This window comes from Pezoporus occidentalis, unplaced genomic scaffold (assembly GCF_034315485.1).
Source record: "Pezoporus occidentalis ecotype Australia unplaced genomic scaffold, CSIRO_AGI_Poc_V1 ctg27, whole genome shotgun sequence".
Lineage (NCBI taxonomy): Eukaryota > Metazoa > Chordata > Aves > Psittaciformes > Psittacidae > Pezoporus > Pezoporus occidentalis.
Genome location: NW_026914611.1, coordinates 12,373,984 through 12,385,380, shown reverse-complemented (window position 1 = coordinate 12,385,380; position 11,397 = coordinate 12,373,984). Strand labels below are relative to the sequence as shown.

At 39.7% G+C, this 11,397-nt stretch overlaps 1 protein-coding gene across 2 annotated transcripts; it reads left to right on the top strand.

Moving 5' to 3' along the window:
* The first annotated feature begins 3,126 nt into the window (after window positions 1–3,126).
* Window positions 3,127–10,871, top strand: ARGLU1 (arginine and glutamate rich 1). 2 transcript variants are annotated; one of them, XR_009965980.1, is made up of 4 exons: window positions 3,127–3,746; window positions 6,752–6,977; window positions 8,856–9,424; window positions 10,671–10,736. XR_009965980.1 is itself a non-coding variant. In XM_062624727.1 (4 exons), exons 1-4 carry the CDS (start codon window positions 3,391–3,393, stop codon window positions 10,833–10,835), a joined length of 831 nt encoding a protein of 276 aa, XP_062480711.1. In that variant the 5' UTR covers window positions 3,131–3,390; the 3' UTR covers window positions 10,836–10,871. The 2 variants fall into 2 exon arrangements, 1 of the variants encoding a protein (XP_062480711.1); XM_062624727.1 differs by having other exon boundaries at window positions 3,131–3,746; window positions 9,341–9,424; window positions 10,671–10,871.
* The last annotated feature ends 526 nt before the right edge of the window (window positions 10,872–11,397 follow it).

Below are 11,397 nucleotides of genomic sequence, written 5' to 3'. Positions count from 1 at the left end.
GCTAAAAGAGAAACAAAGTAGCTGGCAGAAAATGAGTAAGCAAAACAAGCAGCTTTGCCATCAGGTGTAAAAAAAGTGATTAACTAATCCAACTTCTACACCTGCACAGCTTCTGAGATTTATGTTACATGAATCCCAGCACTGACTCATAATTTCAGGGGAAAAAAACCACCAACCAACAAACCCTGCATACATAGTTTCTGACCTTGTAATAAACTCAGGCTGAAATGTCTACTTTGAAAGAACCAACACACATTTTTAACCACATTGGTTTTGGTTGTTTTTTTTTGTTTTTTTTTTCATTCCAAGAACTTGGCTCTTTTGTGCTACTCATGCCCCTCCTATTGTGAGACAGACTACACCAGATGACAGTAAATTATATACTGAACACCTTACCTTGTTATGCTCTTGCCTGCTTTCTCTGCTTACCTTCCAGAGTTCATTTTAGACCTATCACAAAGATCTCACATCCAGCTGTGCCACACTAACACAATCACCTTTAATCTCCCAAGATTCCTCTTGACCCAGCTAATGATAAAAGCTATGGTGTAAGTAAGAGCAGGTATGACCTGGAGATTATCAGAACACAGTATCATCACAGGGCTACCCCTAGCTGCCTGTGGGTTGAGAGATTTCATGTGATGATAGTAGTCAAGGTAAAGAAGGGTGAGGTGCTTTAATTATACCACCATTTAGCTGTCAAATAAGGCGTTTTCCAACTATAAGGCAACTATTTTAAGACTTAAATTATGCATTTTAATGTAATGAGATATATTAAAACGGAGAAAAATAATGCAAAAAAACCCAACAGCGTATAGAACTGCAGTATGGCTACCAAACCACGAGAAACACATTTCTTTACATGTGATTAAAAACTCAGAAATTCTAGAATTATTTAGACAAAAATCACATGTGCTTAATCAGCTATCTGAAATTTTGAAATGGAACAGGCATAGTAAATTACCATCTTTTTCTACTAACTGCAAAGAAGAAATTAAATTATTTAATGAAACAGGGTTCTTAAGTATTAAAACTTCCTTTTGGGACTGCAATTCCATATCAACTGTAATTACACCTGGAGAGGGGAAACCTAAACACTATTACTTCATCCGTACTGAAGTAGAAAAAATAAGGTGATAGGATAAAAAAAATCCCGAACTATCAAAATTCAAAGCAAAGAAGAAATCACAGGCATGTTGTTCTAATTTGTCAGCTCTCAGGAATGTATTTTTGAAAGGAAAAGGACCTTTTTTTTTCCAGAAGTACCAGAATTTAGTCCTCATAAATAATAAAGTGGACTAACGACTTCAACCTAGTATAGGTATTAAAAATCTCATGCTCTTAATAATTCAGTAGTTAAAAAAAAAAAACAAACCTGAGATGGAGCAATACAGTAATGGACTGGGGAAAATTATTTCATCATACCATATTTTATAATTTCAATTCCATACAATCCAACATCATGAATTATTGTCAGATAATAATGTATTTTATACCTCTGATGAATCAGTACTACTAAATAAGAACAAATTTCTGCAGTTCAAAATTATATTTCTTCAGACAACCAAGGTGCTAAATATGGGTTCTGTTAACAGTGATTTACCAAGGAGAAAACTCAGATAACTATATTTTAAAAACTCATTTATAGCTGACAATGAAATAGTTAGTAATGTCCTCTCCCCTCCCCCACCATTCCAGGTCAGGTACATTCAACCTGAATGCAGAATTAATAAAACTATGATGTAACTTTTCACCAAACCTGTTGCATCATATAAATTTAAAAGCTTCGGTGCTCAATTACAGTCAAGTTGCTGTGGAAATCATGCCAGCTGGAAACTCACCCACCTAGTCCCGAGCTAAAAGGTCTGACTGTTAACTTCCTTAGTTACCTGTGGCATGAAGTTCCCCGGGGCGAGAGACAAACAAGCACACCCGGGGGTCTGTACCACTGGAATTCCTGCCGTGCAGGTTTCACAACGTCCATTACTCTGCTGTCACCTGAAAAGTGGTCTGTCAGAAAGATGCTTCAATTTTATTTATTTTTAGCACTAATTAAAATCTGAATTACAGAATAAGGAAGTCTTCCTTCAAGAAAAGACAAGTCACTCAGACAAAAGAATTAGATGAAAATACCTTTAGATGAGATAGGATTTTGTCCAGTGATTAATGTTTTGCCAAATGTAACTTACTTAGAATGTAGACATATAAAGAGGAAAAAAAAAAAAAAAAGGCACAAACTCTGAAAGGCATCAATGAGCTAATTTTCTCTGAAAGAGCAAGCTTCACTATCCATAACTTGCATATTCTTGAAACCAAGAACAGTATCACTTGCAGAATTTGTTATGGCAGAGCTGGGATAAAAACCTCATAGAGATACCTAATGAATCACTAGTTCACACACTACACTTGACCTGAAGCTGCTTCCTTTGCCTACATACTTGTCAACAAAGAACAACGTGTAGAAGTAACGTCAAAATGCAGGCAAAACAAGTACTGTGCCACGTTAGAGATAGCTACAATGAAGCAGAACCTAGCTCATAGTTCTGTTGAACTACGTGGTTCAACAGAAGGCTCAGGAAAAATAAAACCACTACTTTTTGGGAAGGTTAATGAGTTTTGTAACTTCTTTAATATAGAGCAACAGATTCCCTCTGTCCCCTATGTCAAACCAAACAAAATCAAGCAACAGAAGTCTCAAAAAAAAAAAAGAAAAAATCAATTAAAGAAACACACGGCATCTCCTCCTCGGCTGAGCATGGCGACACTGAACGCAGAGCTGGTTACACAGGCTGAGGCTCCCTACTTCTTGGCCGCTTCCAGAGGCGGCCTCGAGAGCTAGACGTGCCTCCAAACGCCTGAAACCCCCATTATACCTTTTCCTCCTCAGCCAGCCAGCCAGCCAGCCCGCCCACCTCCCGGTACGCTCTTCGGGAGACTGCCCCCCAAAAACGTAGCCTCAGCGCTCTTCAACACCCCGATACCCACGCACAACGCGTGAGCATGCGCAGAGAGCGCCAAAAGATGCTTTCGCGGCGAGCGACGCTTGCCATTGGCTGTCGGAGATTACCGAGTGCTTTCGTGCTCCTCCGACTAGACGCCGAGGGGGAACGAGAAGCTAAACGGCCCGAATGCGGCGCAGTGTATTGTGGGGCGGAAGAGGAGAGTCACCGCTCTGCTGGGGCCGCCATCTTGCCTGCGTCCGGACTTGCTCCCGCGTTCGGGGCCTGCTCTTTCTCCTCACAGCGCAAAGCGGTGGCAAGTGGGAGAACGACAGGCCCGCCTGGGCGGTGCTAATGCGTGCGGAGCTTCCTCGCACTTCTCTCCGGCGCCGCTAGCGAAGGGGGCGGGGGTGGTCTGAGCGGTCATCGGCGCGGCCTCTCCTTTGCCGGGATGGGTCGGTCTCGCAGCCGGAGCTCGTCCCGCTCCAAGCACACTAAAAGCTCCAAGCACAACAAGAAGAACCGGAGCCGATCGCGATCCCGCTCCCGGGAGAAGGAGCGGGCGCGGAAGCGATCTAAGTCCCGGGAGAGCAAGCGGAACCGGCGCCGAGAGTCCCGCTCCCGGTCCCGCTCCAACACGGCCCCCTCCTCCCGCCGAGACCGGGAGCGGGAGCGCGACCGCGCCTCCTCCCCGCCCGACCGCATCGACATCTTCGGGCGCACGGTGAGCAAGCGCAGCAGCCTGGACGAGAAGCAGAAGCGGGAGGAGGAAGAGAAAAAAGCGGAGTTCGAGCGGCAGCGGAAAATGTGAGCCCCGGGTCTGGGCTGGGCACTTCGCGGGGGCGATGGTGAGGGTGCGAGGGGAAGGAGGAGGACAGGAGGTGCTTCGTGCCCTGGTGGCTTTCCCTCCGTTCTTTCCTCCTCCGGACTAGGGCCGCCTGCCACTGGGGTGAAGACGTTTAGGCCCTTGCTGAGGCCTAGTCTCTGCCTTGTTTCCCGCCATCCTTCCCTTCCCTGAAGTCTTGGCTCCCTCAGGGGCGTTGAATGCGCCCGCCCCGCTCCCTTCCCGCGCCGGCTGTGCTCGATTCCCATCTGCGGCTGGTCTGCTCAGAAACTTCCTCTGCGGTGGGGGCCTCCGCACCGCGGAGGCTTTGTGCTGCACTGCCACACTGCACGCCCCTCCCTTCACTGCGTGGCGAGCTGCTTGTGCGTAGAGTGGAGGCGCCTGGTGTTGCTCTGCTAGGGATTTAAGAAATACCATGCATCGATTACTGAGGGTTGGGGCATAGAAGGATGCAAGAGAGAGACTCTTTGTCAGGGACAGTAGTGGTAGGATAAGGGGCAATGGGTTTAAGCTTAAACGGGAGATTTAGGTTAGCTATAAAGAAGAAATTCTTTATTGTGTGAGTGATGAAGCACTGGAACCGGCTGCCAAAGGAAGTTGTGAATGCTCCATCCCTGGCAGTGTTCAAGGCCAGGTTGGATGGGGCTTTGAGCACTGTGGTCTAGTGGAAGGTGTCCCTGCCTGTGGCAGGCGGGTTGGAACTAGACGATCTTAAGGTCTTTTCCAACCATGACCATTCTGTTATTCTTGCCAAATAGGACAGTAGGATCTGGTGACTTGTTTCGTTTGAGACCTTTTCCTTTTTCAGTTTTTGTTGTGAGGAATGTGGTTATTTTTAAGGTCTAAAGAGACATAAATTCTATTTTAATGAACGTTGGATGTGCATTGAGATGTTTAGCGATATCAAATTATGAAAGAGACCTTTATGCAGCAGAGATAACAACGGTTTTAACAGTTGTGATAAGGTGGTACTTGTTCTTTGAGTGTTACAGTTGCTCCTTGGAGCACTGAGTGTAGAAGCAGCACGTGTTTTTATGTGTGAAGCCAAATAGTAATGTTAATTCTAAGGTGGAGCTTTGAGTTTTATTGAACGACATTGTTCTACTGAAATACTGTGGTTCAGAAGGCTTGATCACCCTGAGCTGTCACTTTCATTTCTGTTTGTGAATAATCTCCTATCCTAACTTCAGAATTTGGCAGTGATGTCATCAAAAACTTGCATAGTAACACAAACATGTGAAAATGCTGAAGGCTTGTTGAGTCATTGATACTAATTTTGTGGTTTATAATTCTATTCAGTACCTAAATTAATAAAAATATTCCATGCATATCTGCGCTGAAGAATTGGAATGCGCTTAACAGTTTGAGAATGCAGTGTAATGCAGGTAATAGTTTTAGTATTCTGGAGCTGGTTTAGTTCATGCGTAAGTTTTCTACATGAATCAGCTTTGAAATTTAAAAAAAAACCCTGTGAAGCCTATATAGGAGGAATATGACATTTGAGTGATATTGGGAACCGGATAGTAGGTTTTTGAAGGAGAAACAATATTGGAAAAGATTGGGTATAGAATTTTGATGCTTATGGAATACAATTTATATTCCAAAAGAAAAAGTAATAACATTTAATAGAGTAGATAATTTTGTATTTGAGTAAGTCATATGTAGGAAGTACTTCCTTCCTAACTAAATTAACTAGGGGACAGTTCATATATTGAAAGTCACTTTATTAGTCTCATGTCTGTTCAAACCTTGATACGTAGCCGCCTGCTTTTTCTTATAATGCTAGTTTTCCATAAAGGCCTTGCAAATGTGACATTTTTCCCCATCTGAAATCTGTTTAAATGTAAGCAGTGGCTTTTCTGTAGATTTCATGAAATTAGTCTTAAGAAGTAAATGGTTCATACTAAAAATGCTTTTACATTAACGGCTTATCTGTTGCTCTGGTGTCATGGCTCAGTAGGTCAGGATGATAAACTTACACCTCTATATAAAATACTGTAAGTTCATGCAATTAAAATAAGTTGGTATAGTCTACAGAACAGATCATTGAAATGTATATCTGGTTACAGTTTTATTTTTGTTATAAAGTCAAAGCCACTATATATATTATTACATATTTATAATGTTGCAGCCTTTGAATGTGAAAAGATACATTTTGTTTAATTAAATTTGAATGGAATTACTTGAGCTGAGAAGAAAGAAATGTGTGCAGGCACAGCACTTAGTAGTACATCCATCATCAGTTGCTGTATCAGTACAGGATGGTGAGAGTACTTGCTGCTGAATAAATACTCATGGAGGGTTAAAGAAACCCCTTTAAAATAAAAGGATGCTTAGTATATAAAAGATGTTTAAAAATTTGTCCAAAAGGATTGTAGGTAGTTATGTTAGAAGCCATTATTATGCTTTATTGTGATGCTGCGATAAAGATGTTAAGGAGAGCAGAGGTATTTGAAATTTGATAAGGTAGATAATAACTAGATTACAGACACAACTTCTGATTCAAATTGCGAATTCTATTGCTTCTGTCTTAGATACTAGGGATTAGTTTGATTCTTCTGAGGTGGTTGCTTTAAGATAAGTTTTACAAGATGTTTTCTTAAAATTGAGACCATTTGAATTCCTGAAGGGTGAAGGATGGCCACAGTTGGATGAGGTCTTTTATTTTTATTTTCAACTAAAAGTTACCAGGAAGTCAAGATAAGCTGTCTCCTCAAGCTTAGTCTCCTAAAGAAATTAAGGGGTACTAAATACGTTACGGTCTGAATGGGTTCCCTGGGATAGAAATACTGATTGTCTGAATATTAATTATCCTTAAATGTATGGCAAAATGTATATACCTATGTATATAAGGTATAAAACTGTTTTAAAGCGGTTCAGGAGCGTGGTTGATGATGTGTATTTGAAAGAGTTTGTTTCAGTGCAACCATTCTTTATTCAATAAAAAGGTAATACATTTGCATTTTAGTCGACAACAAGAAATTGAAGAGAAACTCATAGAAGAAGAAACTGCTCGAAGAGTAGAAGAGCTTGTGGCTAAACGCGTAGAAGAAGAGTTGGAGAAAAGGAAGGATGAGATTGAGCGAGAGGTTCTCCGCAGGGTGGAGGAGGCTAAGCGCATCATGGAAAAACAGTTGCTCGAAGAACTCGAGCGACAGCGACAAGCTGAACTTGCAGCACAAAAAGCCAGAGAGGTAACGCTCGGTCGTTTGGAAAGTAGAAACAGTCCATGGCAAAACTTTCAGTGTTGGTTTGTGCCTCCTGTTCGGTTCAGAAAGAGATGGAATACAGCAAATCTAATTCACTTCTCGTATAAACTTGCATTGCTGCGAAACTTAATTTCTAGCCTATTCAGGGGAGCTCACTGATATTAAACAGTTATTCTCCTAAAACCTGAACAAGGATACTGATTTTTAATGGAACTGACCTACATATTTCAGAATTGTTTGAAACTTTTGCCATGGCTGCAGGATTAATCAGCGGTCCTTTCATTTTTGGGGAAGGGTATTGAAAATCTGTAATTTTGTATCCTTAATTTGTTTCATTTTGTTTACCTAGACTGTAAGAGGCTTTTGCCTTCAGTCAGGCAAAAATCAGGGTCCAACAGTGAGCTGCAGTACCCGTCTTTAACAAATAGGTTTCTTATTCTTCATTTAAAATGAATGTTTTCCTTGAGCAAACACTGGACTAATTCTGGGACTTCGAACATAAGCCATCCACGTCTTCACGAAGGATCTATGTCCAAATCATTATATCTAGTTTTAATAACTACTAACAACTCCTCTTTTTTTTTTTTTTTTTTTTTTCCTCCTCCCAGAAGTTATAAAAGAGCAGGTTGCCCTTGTCTGAAGTCAAGCTGAACATGTGACTTGGGTTTTTTTGGTTTTTAATCAGCAGCTGGAGCAGAAGCTGAAAATGTCTTTCTGTGAGACAGTAATTTGCTACTAAAGGCTTTGATGCCTGCCTGCACCAATCATTCCAGGATCCAGAAATTTCAAGGCAAATTTTAAAATTGTAAAGGAAATTTGTGCTAAACAGAAGTCTCAAATGCCTTTTTCATTCTACCTCCTACACAGTTTATCTTAAATTAATATTTTGATTGGCTTACAAAAGGAAAGACAGTAGCAATGAAGCTTTCCCCTTCATATGATGTGTGACTTGTCTGTCACATAATATGTTTAAATTGAAAAAAAAAAAACAACAAAAAAACAACCAACAAACCAAACCACTGAGATACAACAAATATCAGGACCATTAAATCACACTTGTTCTGCAAATTCAAACCTTACTATCAAAGAATTTAAATTAAATTTAGATGTCTGTAGTGAGCAATTGCTTCATGTATGTAGATTTTCGTTTGATCAGATGGATGACTACTTTTTTTTTTTTTTTCCCCCAAGTATTTTTGCTATTGTCAATGTGATGTGATGAAGTCCCATTGGTTCTTTGTAATGCAGAATAACCCTCCATGCCTGGAGTGAAGTGTGCTAGCTAGTAGCTGGTTACTAGTCATAGTAAGAAGTTTTCATATGCTTGCTTTGTTCGTATTAACTTTTTTTTCTTACACAGACACAAACCTCTGGCTAACTTTAAATCTTCCAAATATTAAAATAATTTGGATATATATTACGTGAACTGAAACGCCTCCAAAACTTTCATGCAGTCTTCATATTTGAGTTGTATAACAGAGTTCCATAAATTCACCAAGAAAACAATTACAAGGCTTTATTTCCTGATCTTGCCTTCCCTGGACTCCTGAATTCCAAGTTCAGACTGCAAATGACAGTTTCAGCTGTCTTAAAATTGTCAAAATATTGAATGTTAAGTCCATTCTCCCCATGAAAGAAGCCCATAGCTCCATGAAGTATGGATTACCATTTGTATTTTTCACTAACAGTAAATGTATTTTTCTTATTAATTGTTTGCCTTAGGAATGATTTACATATTTTTGTTCCTTCTTATCATAAACATCTGCATTCCTCAGCTCAGCCTTCCCTGTATGTTGTTTCTTTATAAATGGTTGAGCTGCTGATGCAGGTATTGCCAAGCTAACAGTACAAATCATTTTAAAGAGGAAGCTGGCGTGTATGGCAGCCGAGGAGCACACTCTGCAGGACACTGGACAAGACAGTAAATATTCAACTTTTAATGCTGATTAAAGGAGTATAGGTAAAGAATACGTAGGTATACTTAATTGGTGAGACAAACTATTCACTTTATTTATATTTTCTATATTACTTTTTAATTTGGTAAATACTATCCAGTTTTTGTAGTTGTCCTTGTTGATTTGTGTGATATTAAAATTCTAGTAATAAATTGTCAGGATTCTGTGATTAGGGAGGGTTTAGTTGGTTGCTGTTTGGACTGGGCGGGGTTATATAAATTGAGTGCTAGAGACCAGTATTAGTGGCTGCACAGTTTACCCTTGTGAGACAAAGTAGGTGGCTATAAAGCTGCCACTTTAAGTCAGTTCACAAAAGAATTCTGAGAAAGATTAGTGAATGTGCAGAAGTGAGTATTTTACTTTACTAACATCTTGCCCTGTCCTCCCGTTTAGGAAGAAGAGCGTGCAAAGCGTGAGGAACTAGAGCGAATACTAGAAGAGAATAATCGAAAAATTGCAGAAGCACAAGCTAAACTGGTATGTAGTTAACTGTTCTGTAGGGGAATACAGGTCCCTCTGCCTGATTTGCAACACAATTAAATAAACAAATTGACCCTTTCTGGAGTTTGTCTGTTGCTGGTTATGTCAGTAGTGTTGCTCTTCTCTTGAGCATATGAGACCAGATGCTTAGCAGTAACACTGGTTTGAAAAAATAGTTCAGGTGCTGTTAATTCAGAGGAAGATAGATGCCTTCAGAATTTAAAAAGTACTTTTTTTTTCTTACTGTATCTTACAGGGAAGGTTGAACTAAGTTTGCAAATTATGTTCTGCTTCTAAAACAGAAGTGACTACTTACGTTTTGTTGAGCAGGACAAGTACAGACTGGATTTTTGACTAGTATAGCATTGATGTACAAGTGCTGAAAGGGACTTTCAGCATAAGCTTAAGATGTCTTACATTACGAAAGTCTAGTTTATACTGGTTTCCAAGACTATTTAAGCAGGTGTCTGCCTCTTGAGAACATTCAGTATGATGTAGCTGATCTATTAACGATAACCCCAAACTAAGGTGCTTGTAAATCCTGATGGAATTCATACCGGTTTCAATTACCCAAGTAATTACACCATTTTCAGATAAAGACAATTCTTCTTAAAATTGCTGGAGCTGTGTCTGCTTTACACCTCTTTCTGTTTTACCCTTTTCCCAACCTCATATGGTGGAAATGGGACAATTAGAAAATTGAAAGTATAAACTGACAAAATGAACAAAATAAGCACCTTTAGAAGACCACTGGAAGAGCTGTAAGAACCGTAAGTCAGTGTAAGGATTGGCTTGTTAGAAATCAGGTAAAGATGGTTTTGAATTTGGAAGGGGGGGGGGGGGTGTTACATGTATTTTTGAGTGGGGAGGCTTCTGAAGGTCTGTTACATCATTATATTGTGCTTTCATCTGACATGACAGGTGTCAGGGGAGTTTCTCCATGCATACACGGACTTCCTTAATTAAAATGTAATGTATTGTTTGCAAAGCAGTGCTGAAAAGCATTGCCTGTAAACACTCAAGATTTCAATACATTAGCTGTAGAAAGTGTTCAGTGTTTCTTCTGCGTTCAAATAAGAGTTTACAAATAGTTTCATTGAAACCAACTAGGGCCATCTAGCTCAGGTAGAACTGCTTACATACCTGTGCAGGATTAGACCTGTTTGGAAGTTAATACAGACTTGTAAATTGCTTTTATGACTACAAAATATGCTGGCCTAAATTCTACAATTTTCATATATAGGCTGAAGAACAATTGAAAATTGTTGAAGAACAAAGAAAGATTCATGAGGAGAGGATGAAACTAGAACAAGAGAGACAACGTCAGCAAAAGGAAGAGCAAAAAATTATCCTGGGCAAAGGAAAGTCTAGGCCAAAACTGTCCTTCTCACTAAAAAGCCAGGATTAAATTGCAACTCTGAACTCTTAAACAAAAAAACCCAAACCAACCACCACCAACAAAAAAGGAAAAATGGAAAAAAAAAAACAACCCAACAACTTTGTATGGTAGCTTCATGTTGAAGTGTGGGGTTTTTCTTTTTTTTTTTTTTTCCCCTCTCCATTTTTTCCTTTTTTTTTTTTTTTTTTTTTATTTTGTCTTTTTTTTTGAAGTCTGGAAAGTTAGCTTGTTCTGATAGGGGCCGTGCTCTGCAATTCTTAATTTTTTAAAACTTCCATTAAGTTAAACCCTTATCAGATCATTGTTGCATTTTAGAGTGCAGTCTGTTCTATCAGTTTTGTAACTGTATTAGTGGTCTGAAGCAGATCAGATCACTTTGAATTGTGGATGATCTGGTAAGGTTTTACTGACCTACTCAGAGTTTGACTCTGATAATTGACAGGACTTTATAGTGGGTATTGCTGACTTTTAATTTTATTTTTTTTTAAGTCAGTAAATACATGAATAAATTGCCATAGTATTACTGGACATCTGTGGTTTATTGTTAAATCAGTGTCCTATGATACTGTCC